The sequence below is a fragment of the Helicoverpa zea genome, chromosome 8 (assembly GCF_022581195.2).
Source record: "Helicoverpa zea isolate HzStark_Cry1AcR chromosome 8, ilHelZeax1.1, whole genome shotgun sequence".
Classification (NCBI taxonomy): domain Eukaryota; kingdom Metazoa; phylum Arthropoda; class Insecta; order Lepidoptera; family Noctuidae; genus Helicoverpa; species Helicoverpa zea.
This window is the reverse complement of record NC_061459.1, coordinates 9,193,292-9,213,030: the sequence shown is the minus strand read 5'-3', so window position 1 is coordinate 9,213,030 and position 19,739 is coordinate 9,193,292. Positions and strand designations below refer to the sequence as shown.

General features: G+C 34.0%; 1 protein-coding gene and 1 long non-coding RNA gene across 3 annotated transcripts; one reads left to right on the top strand and one right to left on the bottom strand.

Annotated features, from left to right (window-relative positions):
- Window positions 1-350: 350 nt before the first annotated feature.
- LOC124632343 lies at window positions 351-19,739 on the top strand. 2 transcript variants are annotated; one of them, XM_047167141.1, is made up of 8 exons: window positions 351-704; window positions 7,211-7,345; window positions 9,720-9,990; window positions 13,845-14,128; window positions 14,314-14,679; window positions 14,823-15,192; window positions 15,978-16,169; window positions 16,573-19,739. In XM_047167141.1, exons 2-8 carry the CDS (start codon window positions 7,232-7,234, stop codon window positions 16,707-16,709), a joined length of 1,734 nt encoding a protein of 577 aa, XP_047023097.1. In that variant the 5' UTR covers window positions 351-704; window positions 7,211-7,231; the 3' UTR covers window positions 16,710-19,739. The 2 variants fall into 2 exon arrangements, with proteins under 2 accessions (XP_047023097.1, XP_047023098.1); XM_047167142.1 differs by lacking the exon at window positions 351-704 and adding an exon at window positions 6,727-6,857.
- LOC124632344 lies at window positions 5,540-6,617 on the bottom strand. The gene is made up of 2 exons (XR_006984612.1): window positions 6,531-6,617; window positions 5,540-5,709 (listed from the first exon to the last, which is right to left on the bottom strand). It is a non-coding gene; the product is annotated as an uncharacterized LOC124632344 (long non-coding RNA).

The window sequence follows — 19,739 nt, the reverse complement described above, 5'->3', positions numbered from 1 at the left end:
TGTTAACAGGTTTTAATGATATAAAAGGTTTCAATTTATTTGCAAATAATGACTTATAGTCGCAACGTTCGTTGTATTTATTTTGTTAACTATTTTTGTTGTTTTTCTTAACAAGTTTAATATTAAATACTCGGGTTTATGGACAAAGTGAAACAACAAACTCATGATGATTGAGAGTTTAAATACTTTAACCAGTTATTCATAGCTTTAAGTTTAATTTTGAGGGCCTCAATTTGTGAGCCGGGTTATACCATGTGTATGTAATAGTACCTTGTATGTACAACACTCACACTTAATAGTTAACGTACACAGATACATTCTGTACTTATGTGATACACTATAGCCACTATACTACATACACATAGTCTAATACACAAATGTGAGAAAAGTGATGGTAGGTCGTCGTTAGTAGAAAGACGGACAGATTGTTTTGTTTTAGAAAAATAAGTGTTGCGTTACCTAGGTTATAAAATTGTGTTTCTGATTTATTAATTAACTGACGATCTTACAAGTTTATTTAATCTAACATAACAAGTAATTTAGTACATAACTTTAAGTTTTTCCGTCAAGTATCGTACTTATTTTATTTGGTTTTAGAACACGAAGTTGAAACAAGTGAAATTCTTTGTTTTTATAAACTTGTAGAAGGTGTTATGTTAACGCTGCAATTTTGAAGAGACTTTATGGAAATTATTTTCGGAACGGTAAGTGCCCTTCTTTCACAAATGGGATATAAGGATCCCTTGACCTTTATTGCTGGCTGCCTACTTCCTAAAAAAATTAGGAAGTTTCAAAGAAAAATCAGGAGTGTGTATCTTCTTCATTGTGACGATATTTTGCGTCAAAGCATTGTGTCGACCCTCTGTCCATACTTTGAAATGTATTATTTATACAGTGTGGGTAAAACTTATAGCAAAATTTTTATTTGACTTGATTGAGTTAAACATCATGAAATCAATGCAGCTCAGTTGTCATTGCATAATTTTATTATTACTACTACAGTTGCCTTCAAGTTGTGAGAACTTTGAAGAAAAGTATCTCTTAAAATGTGCGTGCAATACTTAAAATAGGTAATTAGAAGTGTAAAAAGTTAAATTTTTTCACTAGTATTTTATTCCTCACTCAACACTCAGACTTTTTATCAAACCAGTCTCTAAGGAATACGGTACTGTCAGCATTTTACTAAATCCTGGCATTGCATACAAGCACTACCTTCTTTTGTTTGATTAGTTCCTTTGTCACATTTAGACACCCTTTCATACAAAGAAGGAAACCCTAGACTCATTTAGATTTTCTGATATTCTATTTCGATTATTGTCTGAAGTTAATTGAACTTTTTTGAACGGGAATGGGATAACTCTTACGGTCATGAAAATCATACTTAGTTATTTTGTCATCCATCGTTTCTATGGCTATTCTATTTATTGTTTTCCAAAACAAAGAAAAAGGAATTTCAGGTAAAATTGTTTAATTAAACCAATGGTAAATTAAATATTATTTACCTTTGGTTTAATTAATTATTTACAAAAGTGGTAAATAAAAAATATTGATCAGTTTCCAGATGTTTGTATGTCTGGTAGGGCAACAAATGACTCATCTGCATTATTAATTAATGTAATGACTGTAATGAGTGCAGTTCAAATAGAATAAAGAAAATACTAGAGTATGGCTTAACAGGCGACATACAAAGACTAAATTTTGATTAGATACAATATTTAAAGATAACTTCAAATTCTGATGCAAACTCAATGTTAAAATATCAATGCTCTTTGAATTAATTTTATGTGATCCATTGTGTATAAACATAAAATTATAAATTATAATGACTACTGTCCCTAATGTCATATTGCCAGCTGTTTATACTGAATTAATAAATCAAATTATAATTTTGAGAAACCAAACAGGTTTCATTTTTAACACCACTCAAGTTTATGTTAACTTGTTAATGTGCAAAATAATAAAGTTTTCGCAGCAGAATAAAAGGTGTTTCTTCCAATAAGTGAAAATATTTTTAATAGCGACCTGTAATTAGTATGTGATAAAAGCATTAAATATATATTTTGTTTGAGCAAACGCTTCCCAGTAATCTATGATATTATTTATAAATTAATTATGTTTCCATGCTTAATTCGCTAAATTGATTGATATCTGAACAGGGAAACCCACAGAAAGCAATCACTGAACTTATCATTCATGTGTTGCCTTAACTTTCCTGTCAGCTGATCGGGGTTCTCCACATTATAATTTTAAACAATAAAAAATTATGGATTGCCCAATTAAATATTCATTTCATTTTTCAATGAAAGCGAACTTGCCAGTATTTTCAAGGCTGCTGAGGCACTGATGCATCCCATTTTTTTTTCATTCTGTAATATCCCATTCCGCATTCCCATTATTTTAAAGTCCGTAATACATAGAATTTATTACTTTTGTGCAATCATTATTTGAATTATGGGTAAAGTAAGTACTAAGTACATATAAGTTAGTAATGCATATTAGTTGGAGTTTTTAGTGCATAGTTATACGTACATTGCCCTCATAATCTGATCGTTATTTATTCTTAGCAGTTTTTTTTGGCCAGAATATAACAAAAAGCAATGAGTCACGATACTCGCAAAAGTATACGTGCGAGAGGTCTTGTACGGTCTCGTGTAGAGAACTAAGTAACAATACTTTTGCGTTTCCGAAAGAAATCCCAAGTGTTAGACGTATGCAATCCATCTGTGCTGATGCGACATTAAGAGAAAGTCACTAGAAACTGTGAGTCCTAGATCGACTACGTACACTGCGTTAATGTCCTCAATAGTCTGTACTTTTTTGCAAATACCGGTGATCGATATACCTACCTATCTAAAAGTAAGTGAAAAGTACGCCCGAACATGCTAACAGATGAAACTATTTTTTTTGGGACAGTTTTGTTTATGTTCTTCCGTCAATCAACGCAGCAATCTTTGAAAGCAGATTCTATTATTAAGCACAAAGTCCAGATTTGAGTAGGTAACCGCGTGCATTGTTAAAATGAGGATCTGAATTAGTAGATTATTATGCTTCCATATTTAAAAAATGTGTGTTTAATGGTGTAGATGTTTCAACGTTCACCATCCTCCTTGGAGACGCTCCTCATATTACATGGACGGTGTTAACGTTTATAGCCTCGTACTTAGAGGTGCTATCTAGGTTATCTAAACTATTAATTAAATACCTAGTTGTGAGTATAGAATATTTAGTTTCACGTTGAAGCGACTAACCGTTTCATGAAGACCGTCACCCGTGGATATTGTTGCCAACTGGTTAAGAAAAGCTTGCAAATGATGAAAACTATTTTTTTAAACAGTTAACAAATAAAACCGGCGAGATTTAAATATAAATTAGAACCCGCGACGGTCCTAGCTAAAAATAGTCCATTATAGTTCGGCCATTCAGAGAATGCGTTCCTGACACGTCGCGATTGAACTGACGACGTAACTTTGCAATGGCGTTGCAGTTACGATAAAAATATTTTTGCTGGTTGTTTACCGTTTTAACAATTGAGGAGCATTAAAACAACATTATTATATCAATAATCAATGAATGTAGTTACGTCGTCAGTTCAATCGCGACGTGTCAGGAACGCATTCTCTGAATGGCCGAACTATAGAAATACAAAGCACCATTGATTAAAAATAACAGGTTTTGTAATTATAACAGGCAGTAAATAAATTCAGTTAATTACCAATCAATACCAACTTGTACGGTAGTTTTATAGCTAATCATCTATCTGATGATCAGTCTAATGTTGTATAGTAATGAGGTCGCGGAAATCAAACGATCAGATCAGTTTTGAGTTGTATCTGATAAGCTAGATTAAAATCTGACCTGAACAAGTCTTAATTAAAACAATAAGGTTAATCACCTACATTCCCATATTTTCAAATGTCGACTTGTCCTCTTTTTAGACAGGAGATGGATAAACGATTTCTTCCATTTTTCTACTAGGTTTTCTTGTATTTCAGAACGAGAAACATCATGTCTCCAGATTTAAATATTGACAATTCTTCAGGCTACGGTAGTTTGCTAATTGTCTTGTTAATATTCTCATTGTGTAACAAGTCAATGACATGAGGAAATTCCGAGCCATTTCGGAGCGCACCAAGGTCTTTACTTTTTGAATCCCTATAGTGGAGCTCATTGAATGAGCATTTCCATAGCTTGCCCAAGTTACCGATATTACCTACTATGTGTTACAGAAAGAAAACCTTATCTAACAAACAGTAAAGATAATTCAACGTGATTGTTCTTTTGCAATAAAAATCATATTATCGGCATTGATAAAATGCTTCAGTATTGTAACCTTATAGATAGGACAACGTAAGTAGCCAATTGACCGAGATTTTGTCAGAGTGATTAGCAAAACAAATGAACTTAGTATTCCTATGGTAAAAAGAAAATGTACATATTCTCTGCGATGAGTAAATTCATGTTACTGTCACACAATGTGTGTCAAAATAGTTTTTTTGGGTTCTCAGATTTTTTAAGTATTTTTCTTGCATATGTAATGGTGTTCAACATTGCTGGTCATAATCAAATTTCTGATTGGAATTGTCATACCTACTTAATCTATACATAGCCAATAGTGTTGAATATTAAACGATATCTTAAATAACAGTTTAGAAGCATGCCATGTTTCGCTTTTGTTTTTTGCCAACACTGGGTTATCGTCCTGCTGCCACAAGTTGTACGGGCAGTTTTTTGTTCCTTATAGCAATCGTTACGTAACTTCACATGCTAAAATATGTTTGTGCTCAAGTACAAGGTCCTATATTCTTAACATTATTTGCTCTCAATTCAATCATTTAATGGAAATTTTGTATGGCTTTTGTCTTGTCTGTGTTGTATTATGTTGGTACATCAATTTTATCATTGACGTTTTGGCATGTTTTTAATTAAATTTCTGAGATATTGGCCTAAATACCACTCTTCCATGATTCTTTTCATATTGCACTATATTTTATTACCAGACATGACATCGGAATTCTTGATATGAATAATATAATTTCTGTAACTGGTCGTATTGTGACAATATATTGTCCATTATTATGTCATCAGACGAATAAATTATTTGATAGCTTATGATATTGTTCCGAGCCGAGAATAATGTTCCGAGGAAGTCAAAGGCGAGGAACTACAATCAAGATTTTTCAGGATAGGCTAAAATAAATGTACTTAATAGTAATATAGTGTCCGTATTCTTTTTGAATTAAGCTAATAATAATATATTAAGATAAGACTTGTTTGTTCACGTGTGGCAGATTATAAGTAGTTTAACATTTCATATGTTTGTTGAGTTCGGCGACGTACTTATATCAATGCGAGGTCAGCGTTGGATGTAGGTATATGGGATCGTGAAATCTATTTTAACCCGTCCCTAAACTGTTCTAAAATATGCTTCAAATAGTCTTTATCCTTAATGCTTTTAGTTTTCGTGTCAAGTCACTAGGTTGTTGGTACATTTCCTCCATGTAATAGTCTGAAAACTAGGTTTGTAAATGAGGTACTGTAATGTGTTCAGTACATTATTTTATTTTATGCACACTGAGCGTCTTCATCGCCTACCCAGCCATTTCACGAGACAAGAGGATTCTGCTGAGCCCGTGCTTAATGTGTAGTGGCTGCCTGTCCTCCATGCCTGATAATGCTCCTCACCGCTTGACCTTCTCCAAGCATGGTTACCTGGGCAAGCCGATATAAAGCCTGTTGATCTGTTTCGACTGCCAAAGATCACAATGATCCAACTCAAATGACAGCCGTGACCACCAAACTTGCCCCTTAAAACGGAGATCCACGGTGAACTCTCCTTGCGTACCTTATGGTCTATCTTGACAAATTCGTACTGTAAAACTAAACATAGCTAAGCAGATTTGTGTTTTTTTGTTGTCATTGTAATAATGTAGGTGAAAATGATAATAAAATCCACGTTGTGTAATTAAAAACAATGTATCCAATAACATCAGACAACAGTTTTGTCATGTACGTCGAAAGTCTGTTATCTTGCAAAATGTTGTTTATGTTCCTATTAAACTGAAGTGACAATCACTTTTCTAAAATTATTGGATCTTGCATTAAGTTATGGAGCACGTATGTTGACACTCATGGTCGTCTGCCTTTGTTTTGCATTCTGTATGTATTACGCGACGTTTGGTGAAATTCTGAATCGAATTTGGTGTTTGAAATGTTGTTTTGTGAACCTCAAGGTCTACCCCGTTTTGCTTCATCAACAATGCACGTAGTGTACACAAGAACTTAATTCAATGTAATGGAATGTTTTTTTAATAGTATCACGTTGTTCATCTCAATCACCATTTCCAAGAACCTTACTGGGTATGGTTGTGGAAATTCACACTCTCAGTTAAGTTTTGAACTTAGCAACAGCATATAGTATTGTCATAATATCTGGTTTTGCGTATTTTATAAATATGGATGTGAATAAACTGTGATATTTGACCAAACAAATATTTAAGTAGGTATTGTTATTAGTGTATGATTATAAATACCGCGTGTAATCGTTGTAAATTTTGTCTCTCTCGTAACATGAAGTTAGCGTGTGGCGGCCGAAGGCGTTGCACGTGGTGACTGAGTGAGTGGGTCGCAGTAGCACGTGCTGACTTCGTGGTCCTTTTTCTCATGAAGCTCAAGTTATATTTTATGTTTATTGTTTGGTTGCCGGGCTGTGGCGGCCGGCCGGCAATCAAATCAAAACACATGCTATCGCTGCGCTGTACTGATAACTCGTCGTGCCGCGATGAGTCTAAACATCGACACTTAATTTGATTGTGATAGAGAGTTGCCGTTTAATCAAACATGACACGATACTTGTGAAAATAAGTGGGACTGGACAGCATGAATTGATTTGTGATAATGAGTTATTTGGACATGATATACCTACGTATCTATATAGATGTCAAATCTTTGACTGCTTGTTTAACATTTACCTAACACTTATTGCATTTATGTACATAATTTTGGAAAATCCACAGCTCATTATATGGCTATGAACTTATGAGGATGTCATATAGGTAATTGTATTTGGATTGGATGTTGAAATAAATTGCACAATGAATAATGAGTGTCTGTTTGCCTGCTGCTACTGAACGAGCACTGCCCATATCTGGGCGTGAACACAAAGCGAACAAAATCGATGCATTACTAACCTTTGACAATCTCTTTGTTGCAGGCTAGGTGACAAAGGCTGAAAATGACTGTGGAGAAGAGCAAAGGCCTAGAGCCAAAAAAGCCACCGGCAACGAAGAAGGTGGCCCCTGATGGAGGGTGGGCGTGGATGGTCTGCTTAGGAGTCAGTTTAGTTAATGTGAGTTTCAAGAAAAGTTTATAATTAACGTACTATCAACCAGTGACATGTCTTTATAGTTTACCTAGAAAAAACACATTAGGTAGCTCGAAATTAGGTAAGCACTAATAGGAGGCAAAACTTACTGTTTTGGTAGTTTCAAACGGTTTTTAACAAAGTGGACCCTACATATCATTGGTTGATAACAGCACCTATCGGTTATTGTTACTGATGGATCAATAAAGTCAAAAGCCTTTTGAACTCAACGAAGGACATAAATGAGAAGGAAAACTTTGGGGATATCCATACAACAGTTTTGCGTTTCAGTTCAACGACTTGGAGTTTTTCTCAAAATATTTATAGTCAATAACAGTTTCCTAACAATTCTATGTAGATAAATCTTTATCTTTTCTCGTAGTTACATTCATTTCTGCATTTCGACTGCAAGCAAGCAATACCTCCTATCTGACATTTTTGTTTCAAAAAACCAAAAAACTTGTATCTACCATAAACTACCTTTAGATTCAAAATAAAAACAAAAAACTTTATTAATCAATACTATGCTTAGAAAAAGAAAACTTGGATTTTCAGTATCTCATTATACCTTCCTCGGAATAAGGATTTTATTAAGTTTTATTGTTCCCCTTTAAAATCCACCCGGAGTCAGATAGGAGGTATTGCTTGCTTGCAGTCGATTTGTCTATACCGACAAAGCGAATTCCAAAGGTCAATAACCGTCTCTCGCGCATATGTGTACGCGATTACCTACAATTGTCTGGTGCTTGATACGTCAAATTCGTGTACTTAATTCATTATCAGTTTACCCGGTTCATACGAAGTCATTAAAACAAGTGCAGTATTGTGAAAGGCTTTTTACTTTTGGTCTTACTCTTTCGATTCTTTGGTGTACGATAAAAACAAATTCATTAAGTTTATAAATATTTTTATTAGGGAAAACAAGGATTGCGTGTGACCTACTCAATTGCAGTATTTAATTAAATTGTAAATTTTTTTGACGAGCGAACATTTTGACAGCCTTTAAATAAGCCACAAACAAACTACTTAATTGATTCATGATCCTTAAATAAACTTGAAATAAAGACTGCGAATGTAATCCCTGTTCCTGTCCGGGGGAATACGTGTTGTCCAAGTGTTTTTATTTGTTTAGTTAACAATAGGTTTTAAGCATAATTGCATTGCCCATTGTCAGCCTGTAATACTGCTGCATATGCGTTGGTATATTTCAAGTGCCCATTGTCGAAACGATGAAAAACATAATTAAATTACTTATTTTAAATTAGTGCTTTGAAAGCACGTATAAAATCGCTCCGTAACATTGCCAACGTCGCTTTATAAATCTTGAAAATATGGATATGGACGTCAGATGGTTATTGAAGGGCACTGCAATGCGTACGTGACAAGATCTCGAAGACTCGACTCTCGACACAATAATTATGATTGCCTAACTAGTCACATGCTCTCCTACTGTTGACACAATTACTGATCGACTGATTGTGTTGAACTCTGGAAGATCTAGCTATCTTCTATTATTTTGTTGCTCAGTCTTCACATATTCAATTTCCATTGATCCGTAAGCGATACTTTCGATAGCGACGGCGTAAACCACTTAGGCAGCCAACCAATATGCCTTTTACGACCGTTTTATTACATCAGCAATACGAAAATTCTTTTTCCGTATTTACTTACTCGCCTTTCTGAGACAGGTTACCTTCATTATCCTAGTTTATTCTTTACGGAACATGTTAACTGTTTCCTTTTGAGTACGTTTAGTAGTTGTTATCATAATTAATGTAAATAAGATTCTGTCCATATAGTTTTTAAATATTGAGATTTTTTATTTCTCAGACGATTTTCGGCATGGCAAAATCTTGAGACTGTAGATACTCGGCAAGAGAATAAAAATAATTTTTGATTGAACGAGTTTCTGATATCGTAATGAAGTGTGTATTCCGACCTTGAACTCACTAGACTTGAAAATTTATTATAGATGGTACAGTGTTACACGTGCTTCCTTTCGTCCACGTTTTTGTAAATATTTAAAAGTCACGTGCAAAAAGAAAAATCAAAATTCAATATCGTCCAGAAAATGTCAAAGATGAAACTGAAAAAGCACAGTTAACAAAAGTTGTTTGTGCGATGAATGATGTTTGAGTTGAATATGGAGTGTAAATATGCTCACGCCTTTACTAGCCGCACCTAAGTATTTTAAAATAGGTAATCGTCTTTCCTGTAACCTTACAGCAAAAAAATTGTATCTACCATGTACCTCCTATCCATGTATCTCAACTCCAGATCAACCTTATGAGGAAAATATTATAGACCTACTTAAGGATTGCGATTTCGAAACCTGAAACACAACAATTTCTGTTTTCAGTTCTCGACGCGTTCTCTAGAGCCGTCCTTCGGTCTGCTGTTCAAAGACTTGCTAGATGATCTCGGCGTCCACACAACGGGGGCTTCAGTCATCGCGAGTACTCTAGACTCTGTGGTTAACTTCTCTGGCTTCTTCGTGGGGCCCGTGATAAAGACCTTCTCCTACCGGAAGGTTTGCTTCGTGGGATCCACAATATGCGCTCTGGGTTTGCTGTTCACCGCACCAGCAGCCAGCATGGGCCACATCATAGCTACTTACAGTATTTTGGGAGGTGAGTTTTTGTATAATTTAATAAAACGTGTTCTACACCTATTTACCACTTTTTGTCTGTTTTGAACAAGGTAGAGTGAATAATTTGAATAAATGATAATTCATTGATATTCATAGCCGATTTGGGTTACCTACTTGATTCATAATCATAACTCATAAATAATTAAGATGAAGGTATTGCGTGCGTCTGAAGGTAATCATATTGTTTAGATGTTGTCTGTTTTGCTTCACAGAAGAGAAACTGAACTGTTCTCTAAACATCAAAATAAATAATTTGTTCTCGGTTTTGTACCTAATATTCTTTTGATCCTTTACGTATACCTCGAGACGGTGAAATCTATTTCTTCTATTAAAGCGTTTTACAAGCAATTTACCGCAAATGGCAGGGTATTACACTTTACACCGAGCTTATTATTATAACCTTAAGCCTCTTGAAGGTTTCTCGGAAGTTTTCCTTTATCATTTCACTAAATGGGCTCGACTCATGCGTCTCACGTGTCCTAAATCGTTTCAATAACCTCGTTGATTACATTAATCTTAATGTTGGTAATAATTACTTAGGTACATCTTTGCTTTTTCATAGATAATCGTGATATTTTTTAGTTTAGAGACTTCAGAATTTTATTTACGTCTTCTATTTAGCTTTCTGATGTACCTATCCCACACGGGTGGCGAGGTCAGCTTTCCTAATCTCTCTACGACATCTTGGACATGCTTTCACATACTTGGCACTCCATCATATCTTTTAGTACTACACTACACACCTCCATTACCAACATTTATGACTATCTGGTGAGTTGAAACTAAGTAGAGTTTGATGTTTAAATTCAAGGAAAGATTATTTTACCGCACCTTTTTTGTGTAGTTCAACTTTTCAAATATTGAGTATTTCAGTAATTTTATCGATACCTTACGCAGATTATAAAATTCTAACATCTCTTTATTAATAGTGATTTTTACGAATTTGATATGCACCCGTGACGAAACATAGATGATTGGATCTGGTACCTGATTTACTAAATCGTATTGAACTGTTTCCCAATAGACGCGCTAGACTTCTGATGGCGCTTACGTATCGTCTCGTATTATAAGGATTCAATAAAGGTGAAGTATTCCGTATACAGTATCACTTTCATTGAGAAAAGCAAATTAATATAGAACGTGACTAAATAGGGATTCTGCTAGCCTTAGGTGGTGTCTGACTCATACTGTGACATACTCAGCTCTGCCTTTGTAGGGTTTTAAAAGACATTGGATTAGACACAGAAACGTTGGCGGAGAACTGTTCCATCATTATGTAACTTACCAACAACTAAACAAAGTATTGAAGGATAACTGCCGAGTTAATTCATGAACAATAAAATTTTAAACCCAGCTATTATCTTAGTACTATTTATAAATGGCAAACACAATACAATGTATTATGACAAGTCTTTAAACAAACAGTACCGAACTAATTTACCCTTTTTATGGGTCGTAACGTAAATGGTCACTAACGATTTTCATTACTAAATTCCGTCTCTTACGTCATCTGCGATTCATGTAATTTACACAGTGGCTGCTAATCGGAGTCATTATTATTTCAAGTAATTAATATTTCCTTTCCCGGTTGCTGGAATTGTTTACTTACGCGAGCTATTTGTAAAGCCTGACCAATTAACTGACCTACGTATTTTTATAATGTCAATAACCGCTTTTATTGTGATAAATGCTGCCACTTTTAAAAATCAATGATTGGGTTGTTTTCTGTTGGACTTCAAAGAGGATCGGTTCTTTTATTGTGAGCTAAAAAGCGAGGTACTTTTTAAACGCTTTTTAGTAGAAAATTAAAGTCGACAATTCGTCAACCCCCAAACCTGAGTCCATCATGAGTCCCTTCAGTAACTTTTATAATTAGACACAAGGTTTTTAATTGAAGTACCTACTTATGTTCATAATAATACGTACGGTATATTATGATGCACAAAATTATGTTCAAGGTAGCCACACTGCCGCTGTGTAACCGATTTCACGCATATTGCAGTAGACGCGTCTTAGATTCTGATGTCACGTTACTGACGTAAGAACTTAGATATTGAACGTCATTCCTGTAACGTAGCCAGATTTTATAACGCATTTTATTGCAGTACCTAACTTTGCCATTTTATTTCCTCGGGTATTTTGAAGGAATTACGTCAGGCACCTGAATAAAAAGCAGCTTATATCCGTCTTCAGGGCACCACATTATGTCCATGCAAAACAAGCAAGCTCACCTTTTAATATAAGTAAAAATACCGGTACAAAACAGTCTATTAGGTACTTCAGTATGCCATCGAAGTCTGCATAACATTATTATGTAGTTGAGTAATACTACCCCTGCATAACTCAAAGACGCTTGCATTGAATCAATACGCAGCAATCCGTGGGACGTTATGACGTAAGTAACGTTATACTTGCCTGTCCCATTTATTTTGCAACATCATGCAATTCAATATAATCTATGATTAAGTATAAAAAACTCTTTTAGTGGGTAAAAAACTGTATTAATTTCTTACACACTTACGTGCAAACGCCACGCCAGTATTTTTATCGTTCAAGGTTTGATTTATATTGTAAGACAGTTTCCTTCCCATCGAATATAAGGTAGTAAATTACCATATAACTTAATTATATTGTCCGTAGTTTTCGATAGACAGACAGACGTTAATACAGGAAAATATAGTGTTTTTATTAAATCATAGCTTCATGACATAATGCCCTTCTTAGATATTTCTACTTAAGTTGATAGGCTCACACTTCAACCATAAGATGAACATCTTATTATAACGACGGCATATACCTAACTAATAAGAGCTTGGTACCTATTCCTTCAGCAGTTTATAATTATTTACGGATGTTCGATTATAATTTATGACTTACAAACACTAATTGACGTTTGTTATGGCAGACTAATTAAATATTGCACTTATAAGGTGCAATAACAATTACAAATTAATTGTGCATTATTTATTTAATTACTTACATATTACTCATAACAGTTAATAAGTAATAGTAGATAGCAGGCATGCAGCTGCCTTGCGGAAAAAGTCTTTATAAATCCAATTAAAACTAGAAGCTTTCAATGAAAATTCCATTGATCGCATCTGTTTATCTCACCTTGGTACTATGGTGGCCATAATTATGTACGTAAATTAGCGAAGACCGACATCTGTCCTTCAAAGATTACGACATTGCCATTTGAATAAGGATATCGCTACGGTCATATTGTTTTCCTCGTGGAATCTTTTTGGTTTGGTGTATATTATATGTAAAACAGACAGAACATGTGTTGACTTTATTGATGGCAGATGATCACTAAGCAGACGTAAAAAAATAATAAAATTTCAAAGGAAATGTCTATGAATAAAAATAAATAAGACAATGGTCTCCATAACTTAAACAGATCTAAAATTATCTCCACGAAAGAACACGTGCAACTACTTTAAAAAACTCTATTTGTTTTAAAATAACCAGAAAAAATTGCATGTAGCTAAGTGGTTTCAATACACGACGGATATTACTGTTTATCTTTATTTGATTGAACGTCAAACATTGTAGGTACAATGATGTCCTTTTGTGGAAAAGTCATACAAAAGTCGTGGCACCTTGATTATGTCATGAAACCAAATGACTGAGTAAAATCATCAAACTAAGTAACGGGTTACCTATTGTAGTCGCCCAGCCTTGCAGAAAATGATATAGGTGTTAAATGTTTTATAGGGTTCCTAATTATATAACCATATTATTAACTTGAGTCTTTTAGATCTATGTATAAAATCCTGTTCATGAATGCGATTAAACCACTTTGCTTATAACCTTTTTAAAATCTCTTTCCAGGATTTGGAGTGGGTCTCGCATCGTCATCCTCGTTCGTGTCACTCAACCATTACTTTTCTAAAAAGCGTGGCCAAGCCGTCGGTCTGTCGATGGCTGGAACTGGCTTCGGGTTGATGGTGATGCCTCAGCTAGTCAAGCTCTTATTAGGAGAATACGGGTTCAGATGGACGGTCGTCATACTAGGAGCTTTGGCCTTCCACGCTGTACTGGGCTCCTGTCTACTACAGCCCGTCAAAAGACATCTCATTGATGAACCCGTTGACTGTGAAATGCAGACAGTTAAGGTAAAAACCACATGTTTGGTTTGCACGCTTTTAACATTGTTTACTTAAAATGTTGATTTAATCACTTGGGTGACGTACATCCGTACATGCAACATCCACGTTTTATTTTTATTATTGGCTGATAAAATTTTATTCGGTGCCTCAACGACTTATTTTACAAACTGATAAGGTCAATCTCATTTCAGGAAATGGAGTGTATATTAGAGAGTGATGAAGAAAACGAGGATAAGTTCGAAATAAATCCGCTTGTTTCGCCTGCAGTGCCAAAGATAAAGAAGCAGCGATCTCACACTAACATGAACCATCCTTCGGTTAGGACGATAGGTTTGCCGAGGGCTAAGACCTGTGATAAGCCTTTACAGGAGTTTGAGAAGTTTGAGATAAATAACAGGCTGTATCCCGGGCTTACGACAGCGGCGTCAGTTGCCGCCATGCCACGAGTGACGTCTAGCGGCAGCATGAGTGAAGCGGCACGCAAGAGAAAAGTCTCCGTCATTTCCAATATCTCTAACATGGATTTCACTGGCAGTTACTTGCAATTGTATCTTGACGTGAGTAATTCTTGCTTGCTACATAAAACTACTCTATAAACCTGTACAGATAAGCTAGATGAGAGAAATCTTTAGTGTATGCGGTACTACATAATGTAGGGCATATTTATATGAATTCTAAATCACGCGTTCGTTCCTTACAGACGGTAGTAGACGACGATGCCATACAAATGAAGCCAATCAAGAAAGCTGAGCCCGAAGAAAAGAAGAAGGGATGGTTTAGAAGATTTATTGCTCTAATGGACTTAGATTTACTTAAAGACTGGTCGTTTTTGAACCTTTTACTAGGACTCTCGCTCTTTTGGAGCGGGGAACTACAATTTAGGATGTTGACTCCATTCTTTATAAGAAGTTTGGGCTACAATATGAATGATACGGCGTTTTGCCTGTCCATGACTGCCATAACTGATATTTTAGTGCGGTTGATATTGCCGCCTATATTTGACAGAACGACGATTTCTAAGAAAATGATATTCTTTATTTCTTCATTCTTCTTAGCGGCTACGAGATCTGGTGAGTACATAAACTACTATACATAAACTTGATACTTTGTAGCAACCTCATTTAAAATATACTGGCAAATCTTATAACTCGGGACATAAAACGAAACTGCCAGTGTTATGTAGAGGTATTGACACAGTTTTAACTGTTCGAGGAAAACAGTAACTCTTGTAGGTTATTTAAAGAACTCATTTCAAGTACTGACCACAAAACATCAATTCTTGGAATACTTGGAGTGCATAAATATAATTATATTGCAAGGGCAGCTGCAATTGATTTAGTCCGTACATTCGTTTACGAAATAACATAAAGTGTGACATCAGCTTTATTACCTTTACAATGTTTTACGAGCCTAGGTCATGGAGCCGTAAATGAATCGATAAGTCTAGTACAATGGTTATCGATTATGTAGGTAACATTTTTTATGTACATTGAGAATACCATTCGATATTGTTATGGTTTCCGTACAATTGAATTTAACCAGTGAACGATTTTGCTACTTTTCCTCGGCTTACTTCTCCTTAGGTCCAGGGTAGATGAAATTATTTTCACCACAACCTAATTGGAGTTCCAAGTTACTCTTAATTTCAATTTTTAAAATCACTGAATTTAGATTCCGTCTTGTGTAATTTTAGGGATAAATGAATTCAAATGAATTAAATATAGTGCAGTTTAGGGAGGTCTTTCCTTTCGGTTCCAGTATTAAGATTTAGATAAATCTATAAGTATAAATGTAAGTACTTAACTTATTTTAAAATATTTCAAGTTATTTATCATTGCTTCTTCATTATTTTCAGTACTCGCAGAGCAAACAGACTGGGTGCCCCTAATGATCTGGCTGTCAATCTGCGGCTTCTTCCGAGGCATGTGTCTGAGTAACTTCACACTGACTATCTCGGAGTACTGTCCTCTTGAGAAGCTGCCTGCTGCCTTCGGATTACATATGGTCAGCAAGGGAGTGTTTGTGGTGGCTATTGGGCCGATTATTGGTAAGATATTTATAGATATAAACTTAAAGAAATAAAAATATTTGTCAGAATGTTATTACAATATGTTGGTGTTTTATGTTAAGTATAGTCAAATACATCCTACAGAATCGGTGTGCAAAAAATAGGCTAAGGTAAAAATAGGCCCTTTTTAGTCCTGTTATGTTGTTCTGACATATTTGACTTTTAACGCAGATCGCTCTCTAAACTACTGAGACTCAAATAAGACTCATTTCGTTATTATCATCAATAATGAAATCCGAAAACTGAACAATGTATTTTTTTTTGTACATATTTGTGAGCTTATGAAAAGTCTCATAACTATTCGTTAATATACATAAAGTGCACCTAAAAATTTTATTCATACTTTATAATCTACTTACACTATTTTTCCTCCTTATTCCAGGTTACGTTCGTGACTACACCGGTAGCTTCGCGACTTGCATTCACGTACAAAACGCTCTCATCATGTCGTGTGTGCTCGTATGGGGCATAGAGTACGCCCTCGCTTTCACACGACGCAGGAAGGTCGTGCAAATATAACGACAAAGAATATTCCAGAAGCTCCATTATAAACAGCTCACGTTACATGCCTTCAGAAGTTAGAAAATCAAAATGTATGAACAAAATGTTGCGTCATATAGCAGATTTCAGAGGGTTACAATTTGACGTGAACTGCACTGTAGCCTGGGTAATCCACTATAGCATATCTGTTTGAAAAGCTATGCTTTTGTAAGTACAATATGTAAACTGTACTGCTAGATATATTATTATAGGCAGTGCAGCTGATGAACTCTATCAATTTTATACTTTATAGCAAGATAATTTTAAATCAATAAATCTTTTATTCGAGAAGTTATATAAAATTATTCAGTCCATATCGATGTCATATCAAATTGAAACTGATGTTACTTGAAATGGAGTTATTTGGCTGCACTGTTTCCTAAATGGGTAAAGTCTACCATGACAAATGACAACAGTGGGAAACATTATATTGCTAAGCGGACTTTACCCACTTTTAATACAGAGCTTGTATTTAGAATTTATTGAAAAGATACCCTAATACGTATCTTTCAAAATTGACGTAGTAAAGAATTTATTTTTTCAAAAAACCTCTCTAAAATTAGCTCTCTACCATAAATTGGATTGCATGCATGGCTTAACGAATTATGGTAATAATCATGAACATTTATTAATTCATATAAACTATAGAAATGATCATTATAAATTTCCATATAATATGTGTCAAAGCTTAGACGTAATCGCTAGAACCAGTGACTTGGAAAGTGGAACATCTTATAGATATACTAGTTACTTAATAAGAAAGTCACTTTTAGACATTGATTTTAACTATTAATATTTTTAGACGGCTGTTTGTAGTTCGGAAAGTTTTGTAGGTGTGTATTTTTAGATGATATTAATTTATACACGTAACTTAGCAGTAGGAAATCTATCTTCTAAAGACAGCCCGAGTTGAAGGCGAGAGAGGGCCAAGACATTTGTAGGACAATGACTAACTAACTCTTAGACAGTGAATGTGTAGATGAATAAGACTTCATTTGGATCGAACTGCATTTCTTAATTGCTTTATTTTATATATGTAGTAATGACTATAAAACATGACTTAATGTTCTTGAATTTTCTGGTAAATAAACTCTGTACTGTGTTATAATTATATTTCTGACCGCAAATAGCGGGGTACACGAATAGTAGTACTTATTAATATTGTTTGTGGTTCGATAATTGTCATGTATGTTCGTCATCAATCTAAAAAAAAAATATGTAAAAGACTAACTTTTTAATGTCATCCGGTTTTAACATCATTTAACTACGTAGTGAAAGAATAATAAACTATTTAACTACTACTTGAAAACATGACTTACGTGTTCGTATTAGAATTTTGAACTTTGTTGTTTTGACATTGTAATTCGCTAATTGACTCATCAAAATGGTAAGTTTTGACGACATACACAATATCAAGTGTTATGGCTTATTAGTCGCTGACGCGATTGATTGTGTAGTTATTATTTTCTTAACCATTGCATAAATTGCAAACTGATATACTTAGTAAATGATAAAATATTTAATATTTATCTTAAATATTTATCTGATTTTATCCATCACTTTGAGTACTTAAATATTCCAATTTGGGCATCAGTTGCTATCAAAAATTTATCTTCCAATATTTCGTCTTCCAAGACTTATAATATTAGGAACTTATACTGCAATGTGCGCTTTTGATGTGTGATTTAATTGACCAAATATATCGTGTACTTACGAATGTTTGATAAACATGTAGTACTTACATTAAATGATAATTAATAAGCAGTTATTGAACGTAATTATATCTCTTATCATTTTTTACTTCTTGTAGGAAAAATTATAAGAGTGCCATGTGACATCTGTTGTTTTTAACATAATAAAATGAAATAATTAATGCAATCAATTTTTGAAATGTATGTGCCAATTGTACATAAATCTTTGTATGAGTAAATAGGTAAATGTTTAGAAACTTTACAATTTATTCAACAATACATAATGTAATCAACTTAATCATGTACTTATGACTTTCTATGGGAGTTAGTATGAAAAAGTAAATAATCATATTTCGATTTCAATTTTATGAAGTACATAAAAAGTCTGTAAATACAATCGAATTGTTTTAACGTTGGTTTATTGACCTTCTGAAAGCTAAATAATAATCTGGATTTTTTTAATGATAATTGATAATATGTGTAACAGTGTCTGCTGTTTTTATTTCCATATTAATTATGGATGTTATACTGTGACTTAAACATTAAGTTATTTTTAAATACGCCTCAGATTAAAGATAAAATGCATGATTAATTCATTAAATATAACAACAATGTCTTTCTATAGTCACTATGGAAATTAGTGCGACACCAGATGTTTGTCTGCCTTGAATATTTATCATAGTGTTGTCTTCTAATATAGACGACTACTAAAATAATAATTCTTTAGTAATAAAAACAACACAGAATGTAGTTCACACTTTTTTTGCCACATGTTAACATATTCGAGACCAGTTAATGTGGTGGATTCTGACATAAACCTGGGTAATAAAAAGAAACCTGCATTATTCATAAATATCTACAGTTTATAACACGGATTACACGAGTTTGATCTGTGCGATTGTTTCACATATTTTTATGACAATAATTTTGTTGAGTTTTTGGTATTTAGACGTAATGTTGTTGAAAAGCTTTGTTTTAATATCAGTTGAATCTGTTATGAAATAATGGATGTCTGCTTATTATAATAACGTAGGCTTTAAGCGTTCATTCATTTGCTATCATTCTGATACTTAGTATCTTAAGAACTAATGTTCATTTGAATAGTTTTAAGTATTTTTTGTAGAAATAAAGTACAATATAATTAATTTTTCTTTAGCATTATAATAAGCAGACATCCTATACTTTTATGAATGGTGCGAGACTTAGCCTGTATGTTATATACTAAACCTATTTTATTAACCATGTAAAATTTATAGGGAACATTTTATATAAAAGAATGAAAAAGACAATGCATTAAAGTAAAAGGTGGTTACCGAGA

What these genes read in the sequence shown, in the direction of transcription:
- LOC124632343 (XM_047167141.1), top strand. Translation starts at nt 7,232, where the DNA reads ATGACTGTGGAGAAGAGCAAAGGCCTAGAGCCAAAAAAGCCACCGGCA. An exon ending in TACTTACAGTATTTTGGGAG is followed by an intron (nt 9,991 to 13,844) that starts GTGAGTTTTTGT and finishes ATCTCTTTCCAG; the next exon opens with GATTTGGAGTGGGTCTCGCA. An exon ending in GGCTATTGGGCCGATTATTG is followed by an intron (nt 16,170 to 16,572) that starts GTAAGATATTTA and finishes TCCTTATTCCAG; the next exon opens with GTTACGTTCGTGACTACACC.